Source organism: Anopheles maculipalpis, chromosome 2RL, assembly GCF_943734695.1.
Source record: "Anopheles maculipalpis chromosome 2RL, idAnoMacuDA_375_x, whole genome shotgun sequence".
Classification (NCBI taxonomy): Eukaryota; Metazoa; Arthropoda; class Insecta; order Diptera; family Culicidae; genus Anopheles; species Anopheles maculipalpis.
Window position 1 is genome coordinate 84,521,306 of NC_064871.1, and position 26,646 is coordinate 84,547,951.

Consider the following 26,646-nt stretch of genomic DNA (forward strand, 5'->3'; position numbering starts at 1 on the left):
ATGCTTTTATTTATTTGTTTTCTTGCTTTGCTTTACCATTTCTTCGAAGGCACACCTGTGTACGGAAGCTGCTATTTATCAAACCGAACCCTGTGGGGTTCGCTTGAGAGAGAAAAGATGTTCACATTCAAGTGGCTTTTTAATTGATACTTAGCTCTAAACAGAGGCTCCGGTTGGAGCATGTTCAACAGCGAGCTGATTTTCGGGAGTTTAACGTAAGAAACAAAACCAAAAACTCCATGGTGGCATCCACGTGTACCGGACTGTGATGGAGTTGCATTTGATGATTCATGCGCGCGTTGCAGTATTTTTCTCGCGATAGAGTGAAATTTTCACTAATTACCGCTTCCTTTCTTCCCTACCGTGGTACGTAAAAGTGTAGTCAGTGATGCTGTGATTCGTTGTTTTAAATCGAACTTAAATTACTACGTCTGGTACCGGTGAACGACAGAAGAAAAAAAAAACAAGACTAGTGATGTGACTAAAACATTCGCAGTGCATTTAAACCAAAACCCATCGCCCAGGTTTCTCGCTTATCGGTTCAACCGAATCTTTCTCCCAAGCGGCCAAACGAAAACTATCGAAAAGCGAGCGAAAAGTTCGTTGCCTCGGCACCGGGCAACCCTAACGACCCGAACACACAATGCAACTGCTCAGCCAAACGTCATCGTTGAGCGTGCTGCTGGTGCTGCTGTTGTTGCTATGCCATGAAAACAAATTCCACCGCTGGAAGGTGAACGCGGCAATCAGCGCCTTTCAGCCGACCATCTTCGACAATGCCCAGTGGCGCGTCATCTTTCACCTCTACCGCAACGTCACGATGATGATGGCCGGCCGGACCGGCTACAAGACGAGTGGCAAATTTTTGCAGAAGAAAATCCCGGACACCGTACCGTTCCCGTGCGACGTTGCGGTCGGCCGTAGTTCGGAACCACCGACCAGCGTTCACAAGCTGCGTCCCGGTAAGTCTATTATAAATGCATTTGCAGTGTAGTGCGATGGGTGAGCTTTTCTGCACGGTATGGGTCAAATAATATGTTGGCTGTGTTTGTTCCCGATAAAGGCGCCGAAGAAGAATTTGCATTCCAAGTGCGTACCTTTCGCGCGTACCATCTTCAAGGCTGGCACGTGCCGAGCCGAGGCGAGCAATCGCTCACCGTTAGTGTGGGTCTTTAAATCTCCTCCTAATGGAACACACTTTACGCAATGGGCTCGGCTGGAAAGGGCCGACTGTACGAGTGGGTCGCTTAAAATGCGTGCATAAATTAGGAACATATTATGACAGCTTTTATGGACATATTTTCCATGCAATCCGGGTGCCAAGGCAACATTGTGTTCCGGTTTGGAATTCAAATGTTTGCTTCCCAGGGAAACATTTTCACGGCTTTTTTTATTCACATGCCCACCGATCAACGTGGGATCCGATGGCTACGATCAACAAGAAATTAAAGAGCATAGATAAGGAGATGGCCGATGTCCATTAGAAGAGGAAAACGACTCATAAAGAGCAAGCGACGAACCCCAATAAAATAAATCATACTTGAACATAGATGAAATCTCCCGGATTCAAGTCAAATTTTAATTTCACATATTTTGTGTCTGTAAATATTTTCTGTCAAAGATTTCGCAATATATAAAAAATAAAATACATTGGATTATTTTTTAACGATCAACAAGCTATCAAAAAATACTTCAAATCGATTGCTGTCAAAACTTAAGCTGTCTTGATGGTTGAAAAATAGTTAATAGGTTTTTTTAAAGAATAGATTGGTTTTACAATATTTTAACGTTAAAAAATAGAAGAATTTCTGAGTAAATTTTTTGGTCTTATTTCATAATTGAACGGTATAGAAAAATTATCAAAAAGAAATTTTACAGCTATTAAAATAAGTGATTGAAAATAAAAAAAATTGGCAAACAATCCACGATAAACAGAAATAAAATATTGCTCACCAAATGGCGGAAGAAACAAAGAACAATAATAAGCTGTTTGGAAAGGTCCACTGCTTTGACTTTCACATAGTACATTTTAATATTTTTATGATCAGCTGCTCATATTGAATCATAACAGCTCGTAGTTTGTTACCTTTTTCTTTTGCAACTCTCTTATCTTTATGTTGACTGTGTTTAACGTTTGCAAATTAAATTTCGTGAAATAACGAGACCACGCTTGATTAGAAAGGATGAATCAAAATTTCACTCTCCCAACACCAATCTGACCATCACACCTTCACTAAGCTATTTTAATTAATCCACTATCACCTTCCATCCATGCACTTTTTCTTCCCTTCAAACTTTTTCCCACAGGTGACATAAACGTGGTGGCGGCGATTGGCGATTCCGTCATCACAGCGAGCGGTGCATCGGCCACCAGCTTCCTGCAGCTCTACACCGAAAACCGTGGCCTCTCGTGGTGCATCGGTGGCCAGTGGGGCTGGCGAAATGCTACCACCCTACCGAACATACTTAAAATGTTCAATCCGAAGGTTTGTTTTCGGATTCCACCGCATCCGGTTTCGAAGTCCGAACACCCAGTTAAAGCTCGTTTTTTTTTTTTTTTTTGTTGGTTTGGTCATCGCTTTCCAGCTCATTGGATATTCCTACCGGGATTCGTACAGCTTCCACTGGGACTCGCAGTTTAACAATGCAGAGATAGGTGCCGTCTCGAAAGAGCTACCGCACATGGCCGCCCAGATGGTGACGCGCATCCGCACCGATGGGCGTGTTAATTTTAAGAAGGACTGGAAGTTACTAACGATCACGATCGGAGGTAACGATATCTGTGCGTACGTGTGCACACTGAAAGATCCCGAATCGTTGCCGATGCAGCATCGACGATCGCTGCTGAAGATGCTGCGGTATCTGCGTGATAATTTGCCCCGGACGCTGGTCAACATTGTGTCCGTGCCGGACGTGTCGACGGTGGTGTCGATCAAGAAGAAACCGATGATGTGTTGGATCCTGCACCATGCCGAGTGTCCGTGTTGGGTTGGTCCACTGCACAACTCTACCAAAGAATCCAGAGCTAGGTAGGATGGGTGGTGAGAATTGTGAGACGAGAGACGAGAACACTAACCTTACTTCCTGCTACTGCACAGATGGGCTCGAATACAAATGCAGTACCGGAAGGTGGAGGAGGAAGTCGCCATGCTGGACGAATTTCGTGGACTCGACGAGTTTGCCGTCGTACATCAACCGTGGACGAGGAACCTTTCGGTAAGTTAAGCGCCCCGTTTTGTACAAGTCTTCCAATTTTACAACTTCCAACATCGTTTTTACGTTTCTCACACCAAAACAAAAACAGCTCATGAAAGGAAATGAGGTCGACTACTCACTTCTTTCGTACGACTGCTTTCATATGAGTCAGAAAGGCCATGCGTAAGTACCACCAATCGTTTGAATCGCCGGATATTATCTAGCATACCATCGAAACAAGGTTCAATAAAATTGAATTCTCCTCCTGCATAACTTTCGCCCCAAAACAGACAAGCGGCAGTTGCCTATTGGAACAACCTACTGGAACCGCCGGGCAAGAAGAGTACGGGCTGGAAGCCAGGCATCGACGTTTTTCGTTGCCCTTCGAAGGAATCTCCCTACATCTACACCTACGACAACAGTTAGGCGGTAGTAACCCGGAGGTCCCTTAACTACGCAAACCACACACACATAATGCGGGGGGGAAATACACACACACACACACACACACGCAAGGGAAAGCACAAGAAAAGGGTTGTTTTAGGTTAAATAAAAGTCCGGTTCCGAAATCCGATCGAACGAGCTGTGTCTGCTTTTCCTGTTACCCCGCGATGTGTCACTCGAACGAGGTCAAACGTAGTAACACACGGCGAATGACGTCCGTAACTAGCAGTCGGTTTGGGTTGCCCTTTCGCTTTCGTTTGAACATTCTTGTGCGTTCGGCACAACGTTATCGATATCGGAAAACTCCGCAACCGGTCACCGTTCCACAACATGGCGGGTTTGAAATTTGTGAATGAAATTGCCTCCGATCGCACCTACACTACATGCTGTTGGGTGTTGGTTTAAAGTGTATCCATTTATAGAGGAAACCCGACGACTATTAATGGGGAAAACTCTCCCCTAGTGAAAGCTGTCTTGATATTACCCTTCCATCACGCCCTAAGGATGATAGCAAAGACCAGCTATTACCCAAAATGGCTAAACTGGTCTACACTAGAGCGATGAGATAATACTTCTCATACGATCTACAGTGCCCGCACGGTTTCATTCATAAAACTCACCCTCGGCGGCGTAAGTGTACACAGCCAATGTCTTTATTTTACAACAGCGCTGCCTAGGTTTGGCAAAGGCTCAATCACCCGCTCCAGATGATGCCCTCTAGCGATGTTTACTTTTTATATCACCCGGCACCCTCCTCTCCCCTTCACAGGTCAATCTTCGACAGTAAAACCAACCGCACCGATTGGTCGATTCGACGCACAGCCCCAACAAGACTCCTCGACTCCTCGGCGTGTGATGATTATGTCGACGCACGTTACTTTATTTGTTTCATCCGTATATTTGCTGCAGCGCGTCTTTCAGCACTGTTCCACGGCCTAGTTTGTGTTGGAAGCGGTTGGCTTTATATCCCGCAGGCAGCCAACACACACAGACACGAAGAACACGTGAGTCACGGCCCGTTTTTTTTTTTTTTTCATTTCGTTTTGGCAATTCGCACTCTCATAACGATCGACCGTTTTAGGGTAATCAAGACTTATGTTATCGAATTAAAAACGGCTCCCGCTTGTGAAGGAAAAGGGAAGGAAAGACCGACCAACCACCGATGAAGATGGGAAATGGGTGGGGTTTAGCTTTTTGGCTAATTATTGCTGATGCGGTGGAGTGTTTGAAGTGTGGCGATTGGAGACAGAGCGCGTGATAGAGTGTGACTTGAGATAATTAGCGATATTTCTAGGCGATGAAAATTGTATATTTGAGGAAGCTGTTAGCAGAAGTATAAATTTTATTGGTTAAATGTATAGAAAATAAATACTAAAACCTTCTTCATCTATAAAACGCAAACACGTAACACTCCCATACGGAAAAAGGGGAACAAACAAACAAACCACGGTACAAAACTGTCATTGCAAACTTCGCTCCAAATCCAGACGCTTCCTATCGTATAAGGCCATCGGGTTTCAAACTCGATCTAATGCCAATGCGGGAGGTACCACGGTAAAGCCAGTACGTTGGTCTTGTACATCGATCATCGCTTTTTTTTATTGTACCACACACATTAAATAATCGCTCCCGTTGCAACGATGTTGCAATAACGGCACACAGTGCTTTGAGACGCCACCGTTACCGTGGCCGTTTACAACCTGGTGGCGGTAAACACGCGAGCTTTGGATTTTATTAACCGCAGCCGTAAATCGGACAAGGAGTTTAATAGGCCCAACGACGACGACGACGACTATTGATACTTGGTGAGCGTTCACAATGCAATGATCCGCAACGAAATTGTTCCATTGTGTGGGGAACGATTTTTTTTCTTCTTTTACTGGCGAATAAACGACTTGTTGAGATGAACAGATGGGGTGTGTCAAATCTGCGAATAAATGTTAACTAAATTGTTTGTTTAGCTGGTTTTTTACGCCTGTTTGTCTAAGCTAATAAGAGTATTTGATTTTTTCTTTCTTGAAGCTTATGAACCAAGTTGATCAGGCATTTTGAGTAAGTTTTTGGGCACATGACTCGAATTTTGTAGGATTTAATCCGTTCAAGTTCTACTTGATCCTTTTTTCTAGAACACTCTAATGATACAAACCTTCGTGGTTTGTCCTCTAGGATCCAAGAGGACATTTTAATGGGGGATTACGCAGAAATAATAACAAGATGGTTCTAGCGAAGCTAACAAGCTGAAGTTTTTGGAGGCATATCATGTACTACCCATCAATTCTTAACCGTACGGCAATTTCTCTAGAAAAGCCGAGATCACCAGATCCCTATGCAACACCTGCTCATTGACTTCAAGGTGGCCTACGATATTACGAGGTTCGGGCTTCGAGATCCGGTGCAAAAATTTCAGTTGATCTCTCCAATTTGTTTGCTTCGTGGATGGAGGATCATTGCCGCGAAGACAAAATACCTGCTTGACGGAGATTCTGACCGTGGTAAAGTTTGAGTCGGAAGCAGAGTATCAGTTGACGACATCTTTCCTGAGATGGCAAAGGATATCTGCTACCTGAGAGCACTGAAATTTACTGGCGGAAGACGCCAATGCACTCGCCATTTTCAACCGACAGGTGCGAAGGACTATCTTTGATGGTTTGTGCGAGCAGGGCGTGTGAAAAAGGAGAACAAAACACGAGCTAATGGAGCTGTTTTGCGGTGCAAATATCCTGAGGATGAGGACGCAGCCGTGGATGGTAGACTACAATCCTAGACCTAATTTCCAGGAAATGTATTGGACACCTGGCCATGTCCTCTAGACATGCTTAACATTCCTACCGCCAAAAAGGTCCAAATTGAAATGAAATTTCTGAAGAACTCTTACACTACAGCAAGATATCGAAATGAAGAATATCTACCACTTGAAAAAGCTTCAAAAATTGTAAATTATTGGCAATTTGTAGTTAACAATTTAGGGAGTGGTTTGATGTTAAGGCAACAATGATGCCTGATTTATACATGGCAGGACCAAGTTCATCCTCGGTCCCATCCTTACCCTTCCACCGTAGTGAGAACTGACTATCCAACTGCGTGGAATTAGCATTAGCAGTCTAGTAAGCCATTTAACCATCTAATGATGACCTGGAAGGTCGATAAACAAAGAAGAAAAAGTTTAAAAATTTAACAAATTTTAGAAGAAAAAAAATTATTAGGCGAGATTTATTTGTCATACATTATTTCACCAAGCAAATCCTAAACAAACACTCAAACTCACCCGAAGGCTCTACTCAAACGGTTAACGAGCCGTTTAATGCGCGTTTCGTTCGTTGCATAGCATCGCCCGTCTAATGGTTTCATGCTGTCCTTGCATGAGTTTACAAACAAACGAAACGGAATGGAGCCATGCGATCGATTTGCCACCGGTTTCGGTACTTCATTTAAATGATCCATCGTAAAACATGTCATGCACGGGTGCCTTTGGTTTGTTTGGTTTGTTTATTTGTTTCGGGGTGGAAAGAGAGAACTTTTTTCAGTTTCTTCGGAATTGAAAAGCGAATATCTTCACAAAAGCGATCATAATTTAAGTTGTCTTGCAGATTTGTAACACTTGGACTTTGCTTAATTTAGTATACCATTTCCATATGGGTTTCAACGTATTAATTACAACACGAAAGGACTTTCATGAGCACTCCAACTGTAACGCGCAAATGTCACACGATCTTCTCCGCAGCAAGGTCTGCACAAAATAAAAGCACACCAAAGAGGAATGTTTATATGCACAGACGCACCAGACACTAAAACAATCGAAATTCCCTTTCCATTCGGCATGATAGCAAAGCAAACCAAACACCCCGAGGTGACAACATCGCTTTCGTGCGGGACAATGTGCAAATAAAGTGCAACACTCCGTTAAACACTCCAACTGCCGCTTGCTCAACTGGGCAGAATCCGAAATTCGCAAATGAACCTCAACCAGCGAGCCCACCAATCCCAAAAAATAGATGTAGAAGACCAAACCGTGGCAACCGCTCGGCGAACGACTCCCGCCAAGATGCGAAAGTAATTGAATGGAGTGGTGGTTAGGAGGGGTTTGCGCTTTTCAAAATCTGGTGAAATGCATCCTTCATCGAAAGATCTGCGCTTCTTCACACCTGGCGAGTGCAGCACCGTAATAATTATCGGTGCGTCACCATCTCGACACCATTATGCAATGGCTCTGCATTGCTTTCCCTGTGTAAGTTTCGGAGTCAAAATAATAATAAAAAAAACAACATCATATCACTTATCACAATTATCATGCATAGCACGAGCGTACTTGAGACGAATCAGTTTGATTGAACAATTTATTTTCATTTCTTTGCGTTGTTCGCGTTTGCCAACAGTTCTACTGAGACCGCGTGTACTACTGACATGGTTTCGTTTACATTGCCCCAATGTAATGATGATGGCAAGCTCTCTCTCTCTCTCTCTTTCTTTTTTTCTAGTGATGCTTATGATGCTTCTTGAAATGAAGATCTTTCCACCGGACCCGGTTCCTACAATTAGTTGTCACTACAATTCTGCACTGAAATCGATTTTTGAAGAGATCTACCGTAGCTAAGCTAAACACTAAACAGATAGGAGGTTTTGCACATGTTTTACAAACATTTTACAATAAATAAGCATCACAACATTTCGGTTGACTTGCTGTAATACGATAATCTAGCTGGTTAGCTGTGACCACTGTTATCGTACGTGGTTAGGTAAGGTGACTCTTTGGTGGGACAGTTGAAGTTTTTCATGAGTGGCTGCCAGTTTGGGGTTTTCTTTCCCACCGGTTCGAGCATGTTGTTCCACAGTGCGGCACCGGCGTAGCTAAGACAATAATGAAAAAGACGTATAAACGAGCGAGAAATCATTCAGTAAAAGTAGGAACTTAAATCAAATTTTATAGAAAATTATATTAAAAAACAATTTGTAGACTAGAAGTTGTAAACAAAACACAAATAAAAGAACTGAAATTGATACATATCGAAGCAAACCAAGCAAACATATAAAACGACTTAACCAAAGATTTAAATGATGACGCAAGATTCAAAACTGTTATAAATTCAGAAGCATTCAAAGGTAATGTAATGGATGATGAAGAAGCGAATATGTACACTTTTTCCTTTTCTTCTTCTTCTTCTTCTTCTTCTTCTTCTTCTTCTTCTTCTTCGGACTGGATTCTATACCCGATCTAACTTTAATTATATTTTTTAAAATGGTCTACTTACGCATTTCCTTTCTGACTCATATGGAAGCAGTCATACGAAAGAAGGGAAAAGTCCACCTCTTTTCCGTTCATTTTCATCTGGCAAAGAAATAAAAGCAAATATTTAAAAAACCCATCATTGTGCATGATGCACTACCGAAACCACTTTCACACCGTACCGACACATTCAGTGACCATGGTTGATAGACGACGGCAAACTCGTCCAGCCCTCGGAACTCTTTCGATTCCGCAACTTCCTTTTCCACCCTGATAAACTCATTCTGTATCCTTTTCCACCTGTCAATGAGAAGGACTTTGAACACGCATACCTTACACAAAACCACCTCCCCAAAGCTATCTTACCTTGCCCGCGTCGCTTCGCTCTGATTGTAAAGCTTCCCGGTCCAGCAGGAACACTCGCCATTGTGGAGCGATTGGCACTCGAACGGTTTCCGCCGTAACATTACCACCGTCGACACGCTCGGTATCGAGACGAGATTGACGAAGGTGCGCGGCATGCTGTCGCGCAGATAGCGCAACGTACGCTGGAGCCGTAACCGATGCTTGGCGGGCAGCTGTTCGGGGTAGCGCATGGTGCAGACGAACGTACAGAAGTCGTTGCCACCGATCGAAATCGTTACCAGCTTCCAGTCGCGCTTCCAGTCGACGCGCGGATCACGCCGTATGCGCTGCACCATCGAGCGTGCCATGTGCGGGATGTCGTACGAAACGGCACCAATTTCGGCCATGTTGAACTGAGCGTCCCGATGGTACGGGTAAGCGTCGCCGAGCGAGTAACCGACGAGCTGAAAAAAGTGAAGGAAATTAGAAAGGATACCCGACAGATGTTTCGTAAGTTCTATTTCGTCGCAATCTTCAACGATTATCTTGGGAAAATTGTTGGGTCTATGTAAAAAATGTCTGTGCCAATCAATCATATGCAAATTCTTCATCGATGGTATCATGCAATATGTAAGTATGGAGAAACAAGTCAGAATTTTCAACATTGTAGGCCAACATCCCTCCAATGACTCTCCTCTAGTAGTGAGGACTGCCAGTCCAAGTACGAGGTAACATTAAGTATAAACTGTTAGATGTTCAGCATGATGGGAAGTTAAGCCAAGACGTAGAAGCAATAATCCAACCAACTTTAAGGCGTACAGTATGCCTCAATAATCCTGGTGAGATGAAAGCTGGCGGAGTAGTGATAGAATCAGAGCTAATACGTCGTCCAGTCGTTGTAGCGACAGCCCGTACCCTCTGCCGCGATAAAATCCTATCCGGACTTTATCAAACTACGTCTATAAGGAATCTCTAAGTCCTGAAGTCATAAGATGGCCAGCAGCACTTCGGAGGTCGTAGGAGTCTCGAAGGAGTCTAGAACTTCCTGTGCTTCGTCATCAAACGGACACATCAAGCACGAACCAACTTTTCTAACTATTATCACACTTTGATCAGATTTTTCATGCAATGTCTCCCATGTTCTAAGGTTTGTGCGAAATTATTTTAATATTAATTTAACTTACACTAATAAAATCATGATCTCCAATCACTATGGGAAGTTCTTATGGTCAATATTGATTTTTCTGGTGTAGAATATGTTTAAAAATAGTTATAATTATTATCCCTTTAATTCTTCAAGCAGAAAATACTCCCATTTACAGCAAGAACCAACTACAAATACTCCATATAACTCAACCAGTCAACTGTTCCCCCAACCGTACAGTAAATCATCAACCAGGATATGCAAAGTAACAACCTTCAGCACCAACATCGTTCATTCATACACTCACTCCTCATCCAACAGGAACCATGTGGTTATGGTTCCCGGTCACTGTGTCATTAGGATGAAACATTACGTCAATTGCGTATGTGCCTTTGAACCCTGACGATCAACTTCCATAATAAGCAACAATTGTCCGAGACTGTATTATCCACAGCAACCACCAATGCTGAAAGAAAGCATCAAATTTCCCTCATCGTGTGGCGTTTTTGTTTACTCGAGCTGCTAGGCTCCTGTGTGATGTCTGAGAAATGGCAAAGTTCAGTTCAATCAAGGGGTCAGCGGGACGAACCGACACACCGGTGTCTTAAGGGTGATGGAAAAATTGACCCGTTACGCATCTACCCGAAGTAGCAGCTTTCGAAGAGTGACGAGTAAGATGCGTGTGAATGGACTACGCCAGCGTGTAAACTAAAGCTCTTGCTCTAGCGCTCTGATCGTGCTCAATTAGCGACCTTTAATTCAATTACCTTTCTTCTCGTTAGAGGAAGTAAGCAATTGTGCCACGGGAGGCGTTATGCCAATAATGGTGTAACGTTATTTTTTCCCTACATTCCCACAGGAAGGCGTAGCCTGATTTTGGAACCCAAAATAAGATACCTTTTTCTGCTGCTAGCGGTTCAATTAAGCTGGTGTTTATGATCATGAGATGAGGCAATGTTTCCTAACGGTGATGCAAGATGGTGTGGCATTTTTCCCTCTTCAAACACTCATGCCCGGCTACACGGTACAGGCGCACATTCGAAGGGAAGTTTTCCTTGAGCTGTCTGCTGAGCTGTGTCCACGAATGGTCGAAACGGCAGCTTTTTCAATTCTAAGAAGGTCACAATCCTCATGTCCGCAAGTGAACATTGCAATTGCTTGGCAGCTTCACCAGCCAACCACTAAGCTCTACCCAGAGGCACGCGCTTTGCACAATCTTTTGGGGTGCAATTTGCTCCGCTCCCTCCAAAAAATTTGCATCTCCAGATGCAATAGACCAGATGTCCGCTTGTGACTCATCTTCTTGCCACTGCGCAACAATCGCTTCACGAAAATGAAAATAAAAAGCGATGCAATCGAAAACCGAGGGTTTTCAAGCCATCGGACTCCGTTGAGGACCTTAAAAGCTGCCGCCGAAAGCAAGTGCAGCGTGAGAGGAAACCTTTTTGACCCGGTTTTTGTTGGCGTCGGCAGCTTACCTTTGGGTTAAATACTTTCAGTATGTTTGGCAGGGTGGTTACGTTGCGCCAGTCCCACTGACCACCGATGCTCCACGCGAGGCCCCGATTTTCCTGGAACAGGTCGACAAAACTGGACGCGGCTGCACCGCTAGCAGCGGTCAGCGAGTCACCCATGGCAGCGATCACGTTTATGTCTCCTATAAGGGGAAAATGCAAATAGATTTTCTTACACACATTGAATCTAAAATACATAAAAGCATTCCTACCTGGTCTCAGCTTGTGCACACTCATTGGCACTTTGGCACTCCTGCCCAGCGTTATGTTACACGGAAATGGCACTTCGGAGGGGATGCGCTCCTGAAGAAAGGATCCACGCGTGCGCTGGCCAGTCTTTCCGGCGACGTTATACATAAACGAGCGCATAAAACGGAACACGCCCCGCATACCGACACTGTCCAGCACGGTTGTCTGATCAGTTATGTCAACGTGCGTATCCTTCCGGCTTCTCGCCCGGCCGTACGTTACCGGTAGCAGGAAGAGCACTAACACGCACACCGTCACGGAACATCGAAGGATCATTTCGTGTCACTGTGTCACCGGTATCTGAAGGTGAACAAGGCATGGAAATTTGATTTGTAACAATGCGCACGGTGAAATGTTTATATTCGGATGCTGAAAGAGAAAAGGAAAGAAGGCCAACCCGGACCTCAGAAGAAAAACCCACAAAAATATCACACTTAGTCATTTAGCTGTGACCGGGTGGCCGTCGGACGGCATTGCTTTACCATTCCACCATATGCTATTGATGTTGATTCATGTGAGAAAAAAGTGATTCATTGAGGTTCAAAAGTAAAATCATGAGAGAGTAGAAGAAAAGTATTGATGAATTCAGGCATTGTACACGATAATAACAAAAGTATCCAAATTTTCAATATGATTTTATTATATCAAAACTACAAGATGAAGACAATATGTTTATAGCAAATATTCATTTTCAAAATGCTAGATGTATAAATTTAAATTTAAATACATAAAAATATAACACATATTGAAAACCAAGTTGATAATGATTGTGAATTTCAACAAAGAAAAAAGCAATATGGAAAAATAATCAAATAAATTCAAATAAACTCTAATTCAAAAGTTGAAATACAACTTAAAAGCAATGTTTATCAAAGTTATTAAATGAAAAAGATATCAAACAAACATAAGAACAAAAACATAATAAAACAAGTGAAAAATAAAACTTTGCGTCGAATAAAAATAATAAAACTTATACCATAAAGTAAACTAAAAAAATTATGTTAAAATAGTTTGAATAATTCATCAATAAAACAGAAAATAATTATAAGTTTCAGTTTAAGAAACTTTCAAGTTACAGTAAAAATAGGTAAATATCCTTATATATAAGGTAAAAAAATATTCAAAATATATAAAATATAAGACGAAGACGAACAGTGCTCACATATGAGGAGTTTCATTAAACAATTAAAAAATGGAAAAAAATATTGTTTTTATATCCCAGTATTACGGCTTACCGCCTTTTTGTCAACTGCCAAAACATTTCTTGTTGATTTTAATCAGTTTTCATTCCACGAACTCGCTCGTATACGTTTTAAAACTACATTCATTATCAATTCAGCAGCTTATTTTAAAATTAAGCACAAACGCAAAATAAACAACACCCCCAAAATCGTTCGAAAAAAGTAATTCAATAATCATAATGCATGCTTAACACTGCGCTACCAGCTTACCATTACCGACGACCAACACCCCACCGTCGAACGGTCCGATTATCGTTATGCAAACAATAATTTTGTAACGTACCATTTGTACATTCCCCGCATGCATACATACGGCCCCGTACGTATGCACCTCCCCAAAATAAAAAAAAGCTCCCCACGACCTTGATACGTTGACCGAATTAGGCGCTAAAGATAGCAATTACTTCATCCGTATGTGCAATATATTTATTGCAGCGTGCCTTCCAGCGTGCATACACCGCAAATGAAACGGAAAGTTCCATGGAAAGCAAACGCAAGCACCGCATAACGAAAGCTCTAAGCCGATCGTGACCAAGTGCCAAGTCTTGATCGATAATTCCGCTTTCGTAATCGGTTGGCGTTGGTACGTTGGGATGAGAAACCGGTTTCCGGTGGATTGAATCGCCCCGCTGAAGGAAAGGCTTTCTCGGGTTTTGTATGTCTTTCCTCTTTTGCTTCCATTCATAAAAATTGGCCCTTTCGGGTACGTGCGGTTTACGTTCAGCTTCCGCTTGGTTGGTAGTGAAGTGGTTGAAAAGGGTTATGTTTGTTTTGTGCACATTTAAATACCGGCGTGGAAAGCTATTATGTGCCAATTTTCTTCACATAACAAGCGTTGGCGCGAGCTGTGTGTGTGTGTTTGCTTAAGAAATTATGCTTTCCTATGTTCGTTTCCTGCCCGCGTTCATTCAAGTTCAAGTTCAAGGTAGCTTTACGGTGAACAATCGTAAGACAAGCAAATGCAGAAACACAGAAAAAAATGCAGCAAATCACTTGAAAACAGGAATGAAAAGTTTATTTTTCTGTGCGATCTTGATTGTAAGCACGGCACAGCAAAACAAAAAAATAAAATCCCCACAAAGCAACCACAATAGTTCATTCGGTCCACCCCAAGAGGTGCTGAGGGAATCGTTAACGACGCACTAATGATCGCGACTAGCTTGCCTAACGGGTGTGATGAAAAACATAAATTTTATGCATGGTTTTCGTGTTCATTAGGAGGTTCATAAAAATCAAATCAAGCTGTTTTGATGTGACTCATAAATTATTAGATTAGTTATTAATTACTTCTTGGTTTGATTGTTTGAACGCTTATATCGATACAGCGGTTTGATGTGAAATTAAATTCTAAAATTAAAAAACAAAACCCCTATCGAAAGAGTCGAGGAATCCTGTTTGTTTGTACTTCCTCACAAAGCAGCACTGACATGCTAGCGTGGCTTGGTTACTGATTATTCTACAGATATTTTGCTACTTTTTTGGCTCAGCCTTTTGAGGTCTTGGGCAGCCATTTCTGGCTCTCTTTGACTTCGTTTGATTCGTCGGTGAATAGTCAACACTGCGACCAGGCAACCAGGACAGCGCCGCGATTGCCTTGACTACTAGAGCAATTTGAAAGAGCTATCGAGCAGAACTTGGAAAAGATCACCAATATGCGGACGGAGAAGTATCTATTTGACAGATATTTGACGGATATAGTCTTCGTAGTGATAGTCTTTGATGAGATTTTACATCTTTGAAATCGGGTATTTCCATGTTGAACAGGGCTCCAGAATACCTGGTTCGAATTACATAAACAATTTTGGAGATTATGTTTACATTGTTGACATACAATGTTACTATGTTGCGTTTTCCCGAGAAACTCTGTAATGCTTATCAATTTTTGAGGAATAGTTTATTGTCACTCATAATAATACCTTTGTCGATGTAGACAGAAAAGGATGTCTACTCAACGCATCCAATTAAGCACAAATCTCTGCCTGGTCTGGTGTGGAGGAATTTATTGAACAATTCTTGATCTCGTAAATTAAAATCAAGAACAGCCACTAAGGGCTACAACTTGTTTTCATCACCTGCTCTTCAAATTCTGTTTTTGCACTTTGCCAGTACAACTCATCACCATCAGGACAATTAAGCAATCGATCATGACGTGCGCTGAACGGTAATTACCTCCTCCAAACGACTGGCACATGCACAAGAACTCTAGAGACATATGATCACTACTAAACCGCCATTAACAATGTCTTCACGTTCGAGTCGTACATTGACCACAGATCAGCCACTTCTTTTCCAAATGTATCGCAGCAGCCTTGAACCCTTCAAAACCCTCCTTCGGATAGACTTCACAACAATGTAATTTAATAGCTCGACGTCTCTTCTGCTGCCGTGTCATAAACGTACCGCTAATCCTCTTCTAAAAGAAAAATACTCTCAACATCTTCCTCAAGACACGGCAAAGCATTTTGTATCTTCAATTACAGTTCCACCACTCACAGCTGTTCTGCGGCCATTTTAATGCTCCGAGGGTTCCTCCATTCCACCTATTGCTTCAACGCACAGCACGCACATGCAAATCCACACGCTCCGGTAACCGCCCCAGATCCAGATCCCCAGCGTCCTATCACCAAATGCAAAAACCGCGAAAGTGATTTACAACCGGCGCCCTGGCAGCAGCAAACGCGCATGAGAAAACCGTAAACCTGAGACCCGTCACCACCCTATCGAAACCACCTTGACCCAGTGAAGATACCGTGGGCTAGAGTCCGGTCGCTTCTAACACAACCTCTCGCATTACCTGTTGGCCAACCAACGCCGGAGGTTTTTGCGGATATTTACATCACGATCAAACCTAGCACTAGCACAACACTATCGGGGTGCCCTTCGATGCGGCTTTTGCTCTTGCTTTTCCTCCTCGGTTTCCTCCTTTTCTCCTACCGTGTTGCTTCCTATAACGCTCCTCGGGAGATTAGAATTGGCATCTAATGTTTCTTGAAACGCCCTGGTCTCTCCGAGGTGTCGGCTAACTACACTGCTGCTACATAAAAATCGAATCCAGAGCGACCCGTTGAACGAGTTTGCGCGCTTACCTGCCGACCCAGCGCCATCGATCGAGCTGCGCGCCAGGGTCAGATCGGAGACAGTGTGCAAACACTAATTGAAGTGAACAACGTCATTGCAACACCCTCTCGCAGCCAATCGTGTGTTCCAAACGCAACGCTTTCTACTCCGTTGCGTTTCTTGGTAGACGTATACAACCGAAACCCTTAAAAAAAAGCTAAGCCTAAATTACATCTTAATCATCGGTATTTAACCAACTAACCTGACACACTGTGTTGTTAAACCCCTTTACTGGTGGTTCCGATTTGCGCCTTAAAACGGGAGTTCGTTTCAATTTTCAATCTTTTGCACCCACCGGCAAGCATGGTTTAAAATGCGTGAAAACGGGCTCACATTAATCATGTGTGTGATTGTGCCACCGGTCTCAGTCTCGGTCGGTAATCAAAAACGCCTTGGAATGCATTCCAAAGGCTGCAACGAATGCTTCACTTTCAAACCTGCAGCATTCCTGCACAGGATTTATAGAGCTGCAATTTTGTGTTTGAGTGTGTATCTGTTTTTGCTCTTGCTGTCTCAATCTCAATTTATTTTCGATACCAATGTGACCAGCAGGTGAAGGTTAAAGAACGGAACTTAGGAGTGAGAAATATTGTAGTTCCAAAGGAAGGCGGAATTTTCTTCGTTTTCTCTGAAACAAATAATTTATTTTTGCAAAATCTGCATTCGTACGAGATTAAATAAAATATTGAAAAATGCTTCTAGTTTTATTGCGATATATTTTAAAGAGATTAATTAAATCAACCATCATCTTTGATCAACAATCCCCCAGAGTGAGAACTCCTGCTTTCACACTACGGCCTATTTTGGAACCGAAGTGTGGTTTTTTGCACAAAAGTAGCAAGAAGTGTTACCATTTTACATAAAACACAAAGCCGGTTAGTTTGTTGCAATGGAAAAACCTTCCTCAAAATCACCATTTCATCATCCTCATTACATTGCCACCAACGCATCCCTACAACTAGGTCGACGCCGTATAAAAATCCCACCCATTCCCCTATAAAATCTCTGCATAAGCGGGCCGTAACGTTTATAGAACGTGCCCGGCACGTCCATCACGCACCGAAACGCCGAAACCGCACACCAAAAACATACTATTTATGCTTGTGCGCTTGTCGTGAACGTAAGAAAACAGTGAAACATGATACCTCCATTTCAACTGGCAGGAAAACCGTTTTACGGTGTGGATTGTTTGTGCAATTTAAACAACGTGTTTACGTGCTGGGCAAAGTTTGTCAGCTGGCTAGACGAACGGGTAAATTGATGTCTTAGAGGCGAATCAATCTGCTTCGTTGTCGAGTGTGTTTGTTTGGGTTTTTTCTCTCTCTCCCCATTCCAGCCACCGTCTGGAGAAGCAATCATGACATTGACACTGAGCTTCAAGATGTAAGACTTTTAAAAGCTCGCTATTTAATGAGGTTAAATAGTTCCAGTGTGAAACCATTTTGTGCTGTGATTTGACGGAGCGATTAGCATACAATAGCGCAGTGAAGAATCTTCGTAGGTATTGTACACGTATTTTGACATTGAAATAACGCACGTTCAAGTACAAACGGATGAAAAACAACTTTTTCGTTAAAGCGTCTGAGTCATTCAGTATAAATTATGAAAATATTGCGTGAAGAAAACTACCTGCAAAGAGGAGCAAGGAGGGCTCAAGTCAAATTTGATAGTTGGTGAGCTGGATAGCGCACACTATATCTTGAGAGTGGCAATATGTGCTCCGGACTCCGCACCACGCCATGCGACTGCCAAAAGCATAACACTGTTCAATGTGCATTCGAATATGACACAAATCGATCGTCCAGCGGCGCCAAGGAGGAACTAGCGGTGAAACTTATTTCCATTTTTGCGACACTGCTCAAAGACATGATCGAAAAAGACTTGCTCCAAGTTCCGGGGACGGATCAAAGACTTGTTTTTAAACCAGCCCTCCTCCTCCACGGCTCAAAGTGTAAACAATAAAAGCCAGGGAGTTAAATTACCACTTGAAAGTGTAATCAGAAGAAGCAACACTGCTTGAAAGAATGGTTACACTGATAAAGAAGACGGTAACAAGGCAGGGGAAAAAGAAAAAGGATCGGAAAAGGACAGAACAAACCTGAACTGGGATCAGTTAGAAATCGTGTAATCCGTCGCAAATAATTTTAGGGACAAAAGCAAGCGAAATTTCACTGCAAAAGCTTTTTCGTTCCGTGCCTGCCATGTGAACACCTGCACCGACGCCGTAGCAAACGACGTGGTTGTCCCTTCAACTTCAAAAATTTGCTTCAACTTACTGTAGTTAAGTGTATATAAACCTGTTTTTTAAGTCACCCTCATCATTTTCCAATTAATCACATCATTGGCCCAACAGCCGCACAGCCCTCAATCGATTAGGAACGGAAGCAGTTCCATCGCACCATCATTATTTAACAGTGTTTGCACAATTATACAATCGAGCATTCTTGAGATCCATTTACAAGCCCACAACCAATCCATCCATCAAATACGCATTTACATCCCCACTTGTCGACGTTTCGCAAACATATCGCACATCCCGATCCATGCGCCCCCGAAAACAAAGGTTAAGTGAAATGATTCATTTCCTTTCCCGCCTTTCTCGGTATGAGGACACACCGTCGCGTGTAGTGTCCAAGCGTCTCTGCACGGCGCAATGCACAAACAACTTCATTAATGGTATGCAAACACCATACACCTCACGCACATCCTACACGCGGTATACTGTTTGCTGAGTAGCGCACGACGAAAGCGAAATTGTGTCCCCTCTCGATGCGCCAAACGTGGAGGATGGTCACAGTGCTTTAAAATATTTACCAACGCCAGCCCTCTCAACATCCGGAACGATACGTCAATCAAGAATGGTACGTTCGTGGCCGGTTAGCCGGATTTTCGGTACGAAAGACTTCAACGACCGACATAGGAAACGTAAGCGACGAACCTTCGAATTGACACAGAGCGTGGCAGGGTACATATTTGGCAACCTAACCGCTCTCTCGCTCTCATTTTTCGCTCTCACGCAGCAATGCCAATGAGATTGTAAGTGAAATGACATTCCTTAACAGAGTTCGAGTTCGTGTCGTCTATTTGTCTGTTTGTAAGCAAACGGAGCTCTAAACCGCACGTGGTTTTTATGGCAAGATAAAACGAAAGAAAGGAGTGTGCCTGTGATACATTGTTTTGCTTTTGCGCTGTGCTGGGACAAATGTCAACTGTCTTGCTGTAAAAGGAATCGGTCTACTTGTACGCCAAAATCTCATTTACCAAACCGCACCCTGAAGGACACCAGTATTTTAAATGCAAAGCACTTTATTTAATATCTGCCACACTAAACAATAGAAACACCGATTGCTATCTTTAATAGGATACGATTGTGAACAAGGATGTGTCTGTGTGATTCAATAAGTTCGTACTATTGTGTTTGAAATTGAAGGACCTTACCAACCGTCAACCGCAGACATGACGTGCGGTATGGCCCCTATTATTATTTTAAATTATAATGGCCGCTTCTCGAGATGAGTTTTGCTACGCGAAGGACGTTCGATTATTGAACGTCAACCTTCGCATGTGCACGCGCCGAGAAAGAGCGAGAAACGCGGAAATCCGTGTGAAAGCCCTTGATGTTTTTGTCCCTTGTTAGATACCCTAAATTTGTTTGATCACACATGACCCCAAAAACGATTACATACAACTAATTTCGTTACACTACCACTTTCAAAGGGTTTGAACTAATTTCTAGACACATCGACACTGCTACGATTCGAGCCCTTTTCGCTGGCGTTGCTGCTCATCATTTCACCGTGGTTTCTTCGCTTTATCGAAACCGCTTCCTCTTTATTTATTTAATCATTTAATTCTCATCTCGCCAGGTTTACTGGCACCATCTGGAATGCTCGATTTAAGATTATTTTCACGAAAAACACAACCACATAAACACACAACACCAATAACGTTAATGAAACTCGAGGCCCCGCTCTCATTAGGCGCGACTCTCTCACCCTGAGCGTGTCTAATTCGGTTGATTTGTTTTCACCCCCTGAATGGCTGCAATGCGCTAAACAGGGTTGCTTCACAAATTCACTGCGTAACGACGATACGCTTTTATTTAAAATTGCTTTTCACCGGTTTGTGACTTTTTGGGCATCTTTACATGGGCCTTTTTCCCCCCGGTGGAAAACTGATTGATAAACTCCATCACTAATGTGGAGCCGAATTAAAACAAGCTTCTTAAACACGGCCTTGAACACAACACAGCTCACATTGAACTTGATGCACATAATTAAAGCTCACCTCACACGAAACATCTCACACCAAACACACACGTGTAAGAACCTTCTGTTCTTGCGAACATGCACTCTCGCCCTTACAATGCACTCGTTAGCAAGCGCATACAGCTTCCACTACTGCCGGCAGACTTTTCCCACAAAACACATTCATCTGGGCCTCCACTTGAAAGAAAACGGCGGAAAATATCCGTTTGTTTTGGGGGTAGTGAACAGCATCAAGCTTCCAGTGCTACTGATCGCACTTCAAACCGTCCACCGATCGCTAGCTCCAGATCGATCTCTTCTACCCACCACAGCTTCCCTTTTTGTTTCAAGGTGGCTTTCGCGCGCTGCTTACTTCTTTGCGTGCGGCCCGGCCGAGGCAATGGATCGTGACGAGCGTCGATTGCATTTTTCACCATTCGCATACAGAGCCTCGCGAAATAGGAGAATAGAAGAAATAAAAACACACAAACACAAACAACACAAGCAAATACGAACTAGAGAACACCGGCTGGTACTAGCTGGTATGCAAAAAGAAGTGAGCAAAATAGAAACATGACACACAGAGAAATAAAATGAGGCGCAGGACAAGAAACCATGATTGGTGTTCCATGGGGGGCTTTTTCCATAAACCGGTGCACTTCTGCTGTGAAGTGTTCCTATTTTATGCCACTCTTAAACACTGGTGTCCACCTTTTCCTCGAACCAGATTGGCCTCTAATGCGTTAAGGAGATCAACAATTGTTAGCTTCGCTTTACACATTCGCAGTGTACACGTTTACTGAAGGTCACCGTTTGCGGACATCGGCACATTAAAGGTAAGCTTAAAGCTTACCTCCAGTTGACAATGTTTTAATGCGTGACCTTTCCCCGTGCGTCTAAAATCTTTGTTTGTTTTAACGATATGAAGCGCAGTTGAACAGTCAGCGGAGGTGAAGGTCAGTTGATGATGGATGGGAAGAAGATCATGCTGCAGCACGGTGTAAATTGAAGGAAATGACCAGTACATTGGTCGTATACATTAATTATCAGGAAAAGCAACACATTTTTTTAGGTTATTTAGGATTTATTTTTAACAACAAGGACAAAGATATTAACAGCATTTTTTAATCGATTCAGACGTGTTTTTAGATGCGTCAAGGATCGTCTTCTCGATTGTGTCATAAAGTTGAAAGGAAAAATCCGGAACTCATCAAAAATTCTCGCAATAAGTATGTGCGATTTATTTTAATCTTTCCAATAGTCTCAAACCGAATGTTTGACCTTCTGAGGAATTATCAGAACACAGCTAAACAGTTGACATTTGGTTAAGGTGCCAATTATTTCCGCGTGTAAATAGACAAAACATCATACTGAATATGATAACTGTCATTTTAATAATATCCGACATGGATCCGACTCCTCTTGAAGGACATCATAGGCTCTCCATACTCTACTCCAGCTCAATACGTCCACGGCGTACAGAACGGTAACATATCTCTCCAAATATTTGAGCTTGGGTATACGAGGAAACCCAACCCCTTGGGAAGATTTGTTATATGGCTAATTCGATTGGAGGGGGGTGATAACTAGCTTCTGTTCTCCATGTCATGGGCCTCTGGTTGTCCTACTGTCCTGGCAGCTTACGGGACTTAAATCAGCTGCGTAGGCGTAGGCCCTTCGACGAGAAAAAGGGTTGGTGGAGAGGCTTTGCAAGCCACCCCCAATATCGACGAAAGGAAGGCCAATAATTTCTAATCGTATTATCAGATACAGACCCACGCCACAAAATAAAGACTACGATTAAAAATGGACACAGATTGACGACTTGGCCATGTCGACGCGATTCTGAGCAGGCCAAGAAGAAAAAGATGTTGGCTGGCATTTTTGTACCATTTGACAATTTAGCGTTAGTTTGCGGTTAACATTTTAGCCACACTGTTAAACTTAATCGTTAAACAGATATGTTGAACCAATCTCTGTTCAATTAATGACATTGATACACACAACAGAAGAAGAGTAAGAAGCCCGGTGGTGTAGGTGACAGCGGCACTGGTCCTTACACGACAGGACCGGGAATCCAATCCCTTCCGGACCGTCCTTCCCTAGTGAGGACTGACTATCCTCACTACGTATTATAAATAAACCAGGCCGCTCCTCAAAAAAATATATTAAAAAAAAAAGATAAATAAATTTGAAAAGTCTATTGCATTGAATCTTTGATGGGTTACAATTCGAGCAAATTTTTCCCTGTTATTTTCAGGAGCAGCCAAAACTTCAGATTCCATTCATGCACAAAACATCTTGCTTAGACTATCAACGATCGCACTTCTAAAGTATCCGACAATAAAATCTAAATGTTATCATCCTTAAAGAAAGTTAATGCAAGGCTACTGTAAGTTCATTAAAATCCTTTCTCCTAGTTTTGCTCAGCCAGCTCAGTACAAGTAAAATATTAATGGCATATCTCAGTTTGTTCTAAAACATATATCCTCAAATGCTCGTTCCCGTGCCATTTAAAAATTAAATTAAAGTAAATTCAACCAAAAAAAGAGAATAAAAGTAGCTGAAGGTCAAACATAAGACAATGAGTTTGAAAAAATTAAAACAGACAATCTAAGAGATTCCCCTTCCAACAATGCTCAACATTCAAAACGTTACTACTTTATCTGAACAAATCACCTTAAAAAGAACCATAAACTATCAACATCATTCTCATCCAACGGTCAAGACGATGAACCGGAAAATGCACAAAAAACCACAGAAGCTTCCATGTAACTAGCCAAACAGGTTCGATTCTTTTCTATCGGAAACTGGAATGCAGAACGAGATTTTGTAAAACGGAATCAATGTCTTTGAAAAACTCGCTTTTAGCGAAACAAATTTTTTAACTCGGCAACCGTTAATACCGGTTTTCGTACCGTTCAAAAACTAGAAAAACAGCAACGAATTTCACTTCATCAAAAACTTTTTTTCAACAATATGGCTAGGTCGTTTTGTAGGAATTATAGAAAAAAACTTGTTATCACTTCTTTGAATAAATTATCTTTTCTTCACATTCTTTAAGAAAAACCTCGCAAATCTCAACAAAATACAGGTTTGACAAACTGACTTTGCCCTCTTACAGTTCAAGTTCAAGGTCACACGGATTTCGCAATAATAAGAAGCTGTATCTTAAATTGATTTAATGCCCCCTTTTAACAAACTGCTCCTTTCACTTTAGTTGAAGCACATTTCGAGGTCATTTTGATTTCGATTTTGTCACCTTACACAAGTTGACCAAACTGGAGATTTTAAAAAATCATTTGCAAAAGTCCTTAAAAATAGTTATGAATTATTTCAACAAACTCTCACTAGCCGTATTGTTACAAACACTGTAGAAACCTAATACAAACCTAAAATAATGCTTCCTGCAATACTTTATCACTGTTTATCCTTTTTCTTCAACAATCTAAGAAACTTTAGATTTTTTTTTACTTAGCATACCTTTTTTCCAATATCTCAGTTCTATTTTCACCGGAACTCTAGCTTTTCTATCACCTCAACGCGACACTATCGCCCCAAGAACACACTGACGATGCACTGGAAACAATCGTCCTGCGATCCTTCACCGCCGGAGCACACTAGAACACTACTGGCCGTGGTGAGTTTTGTCCGATCAGTTATACCTTCTCACACATACAGGCCCATAATTAGCATCGTTCTAAGCGACAAGACAAAAAAGAAACAACACTTTCAAACCACACCAGTGACGGCACAGAAATCTGGTCGATGGCCCGAAAAACCGTTCGGCAATTAGCGGCAACGGGCACCCGCTCCCATGCTTGCGTAGAGCGCTTTGACCGGTTTCCGATAACGAATGGGCTGATAATTTCCGTGTCTAGTATCGTTAGCGCCATTATATCGTATCAGAGCTGAAGATCGAGCTGATTGTGGAGAGAGAGAAGATGTGATAGTTTTTTGTTCCTTCCTGTAAGTTCCTTTCCGAGGTGAAGATTGGCGGAAATGATCAATAATGTTCTGCGTAGTTAGCAAGTCACTATTACGTTAGCGACGATGACGAGATTTCTGCTGTGGGTGGTGTCTTGTTTCAAGTGGTCTCTACAGGCCAAAGACTCTCGGTTAACCTTGTCCTTCAAAGAATCTCGTCGTCCTTGGGGCTGTGTCATGTAAGGGAGTTAAACGTTTCGGGAGATGCCTTAAGATGTATGCGCCTGCTACGCCCTTCTAACCACTGCTAAGGGATTTGTCAATATAAATTTGCCTTAATAGTGCCTTGGTTGACAAGTTTTGTCAACAGGGTCGATGCAACATTTAGTGAGCTCTTTTCATCTCACTAGGCGCTTCACGCCAAAACAATTTACCGTCAGACAACGGAATCAGATTGGCGCTCGAGAAACGATGCTCAAGTCCGGAGGCACCATAATGTCGCTTGTGTATGTACAATGGTTCATCGAGCAAGCATAACTTTCAGGCAGCTCAAAACACGAAAAACTGCTCAAAAAACAAACTCTCAAAGCATGTAACTTGATGTAGTAACGTTACCTAGCGTTAGACAGGGAAAAGCAAACATTTAGGAGCAAATTGTTGATTCGATGAAAAAGGTGAATATTTACCCCTGATGGTATGCTATTGCGTGCTGATTCGAAGGACAATTTTCCGGTCAATAGAGAACAACGTTTAATCACAACACCTATTTGGTTGTTCAGAACTATAAATTAAGATTAAACAAAATGATAAATATGTTAAAAATTACTGCCTTTAATATGCAAAACATGTTCTAACTCTAAAAATTACACGTTTTTGTCATTACACTTGAAAAACCGTTGCATGCAATGGTATAGCTATGCTACGTTTCTTTAAAGTTATGCAATTCGCAGCACAGAAAATAAACGACGTAGTCCGTTCCCATTTAATTCTTTTCATTTAATAGCGACAAAACGATCGAAATTTTTTTAAAACCAACCAGTTATGGTTTAAAAACCAGATTTCAAGTTATTCTCTTTCTACACAAAAATTGAGTTATTTTTTCATACTATTTCTTTTTCTTTTCTTGGCTTAACGACCTCTAAGGTCAAGCCGGCCATCAAAATGGCTTTCTAGACCGCCGATACCACGAACTTGGATAATCAGTCCCCCCTCCCCCCCCCCCCCCCCCCCCAAGTCGAAACAACGTCCCGCCCTTTGAAGACGGGTACCACTGTCGCATTACCACCAGGCCGCTGTGTCTTACAAACGAACAACAGGAAACAAGAAACGTTCATAAAAAAATCTATGAGGCCGACAAAAGATGCCAGGAGTGTGAAAGTTTTATAATTTGATTGCAAATATGAAGACTCCTCAACAAAAAAATTGCATTCCACTTGTCAGTAACATTAAAGAGAAAATTATAAAATAAATTTCATAATCTTTCGTCCAAACATCCTCATAGCCAATAACAGCAATAGAATGGACAAAAGACGCATGAAATCTATCTCCCAAATAATTCAAAGCCCCATGCTGACCACGAACTATTTTCTTTATCCGTGACCTTTCATCCTACTGCTCAACAATTCCCACCGCACCCAAAAATCCTAAACGCTTAACCCTGCCAGCCGTAACCAATCGCCCATCAATCGCAATCGATGCCCTTCCACCCAGCTTCGAAACGAAAAACCGTATAGTGAACTGTATTTGATTTTGTAAGTAATCCCTTTCATAATCTCTTACCTGATGTTTTTGCATTTGCCGACGCTGATTTTGGCCAAAACAGCACCCATACAGCATACAAACAAAATAAGTGTAGAAACACGGAACGCCAAAAATCAAAATACCCTATCATTCAATATCCAATGCTGGAGAGATCATCATGCAACGTACTGCTCCTTTCACCGAAAAATAAAACCTTTCTTCCCAAAACATTCGTACACACACACACACACCGGCGCCCCTT

General features: G+C 42.3%; 2 protein-coding genes across 2 annotated transcripts; one reads left to right on the forward strand and one right to left on the reverse strand.

Moving 5' to 3' along the window:
• Positions 1 to 636: 636 nt before the first annotated feature.
• On the forward strand, positions 637 to 3,628 carry LOC126568234 (phospholipase B1, membrane-associated-like). Its single transcript, XM_050224679.1, has 6 exons — positions 637 to 962; positions 2,308 to 2,486; positions 2,587 to 3,029; positions 3,099 to 3,216; positions 3,305 to 3,378; positions 3,486 to 3,628. Exons 1-6 carry the CDS (start codon positions 644 to 646, stop codon positions 3,619 to 3,621), a joined length of 1,269 nt encoding a protein of 422 aa, XP_050080636.1. The 5' UTR covers positions 637 to 643; the 3' UTR covers positions 3,622 to 3,628.
• Positions 3,629 to 8,334: 4,706 nt separating this feature from the next.
• LOC126568710 (phospholipase B1, membrane-associated-like) lies at positions 8,335 to 12,388 on the reverse strand. Its single transcript, XM_050225227.1, has 6 exons — positions 12,076 to 12,388; positions 11,828 to 12,006; positions 9,227 to 9,669; positions 9,043 to 9,160; positions 8,886 to 8,962; positions 8,335 to 8,484 (listed from the first exon to the last, which is right to left on the reverse strand). The coding sequence occupies exons 1-6, from the start codon at positions 12,386 to 12,388 to the stop codon at positions 8,340 to 8,342; spliced, it is 1,275 nt and encodes a 424-aa protein (XP_050081184.1). The 3' UTR covers positions 8,335 to 8,339.
• Between the last annotated feature and the right edge of the window lie 14,258 nt (positions 12,389 to 26,646).

Excerpts from the sequence above, each read along its gene's own strand:
- LOC126568234 (XM_050224679.1), top strand. The coding sequence starts at position 644 with ATGCAACTGCTCAGCCAAACGTCATCGTTGAGCGTGCTGCTGGTGCTG. Across the intron at positions 963-2,307 it reads CGTTCACAAGCTGCGTCCCG|GTGACATAAACGTGGTGGCG; the intron begins GTAAGTCTATTA and ends TTTTTCCCACAG. Across the intron at positions 2,487-2,586 it reads TTAAAATGTTCAATCCGAAG|CTCATTGGATATTCCTACCG; the intron begins GTTTGTTTTCGG and ends ATCGCTTTCCAG.
- LOC126568710 (XM_050225227.1), bottom strand. The coding sequence starts at position 12,388 with ATGATCCTTCGATGTTCCGTGACGGTGTGCGTGTTAGTGCTCTTCCTG. Across the intron at positions 8,963-9,042 it reads CATGGTCACTGAATGTGTCG|ATGAAAATGAACGGAAAAGA; the intron begins GTACGGTGTGAA and ends TTTCTTTGCCAG. Across the intron at positions 8,485-8,885 it reads ATGAGTCAGAAAGGAAATGC|CTACGCCGGTGCCGCACTGT; the intron begins GTAAGTAGACCA and ends TTATTGTCTTAG.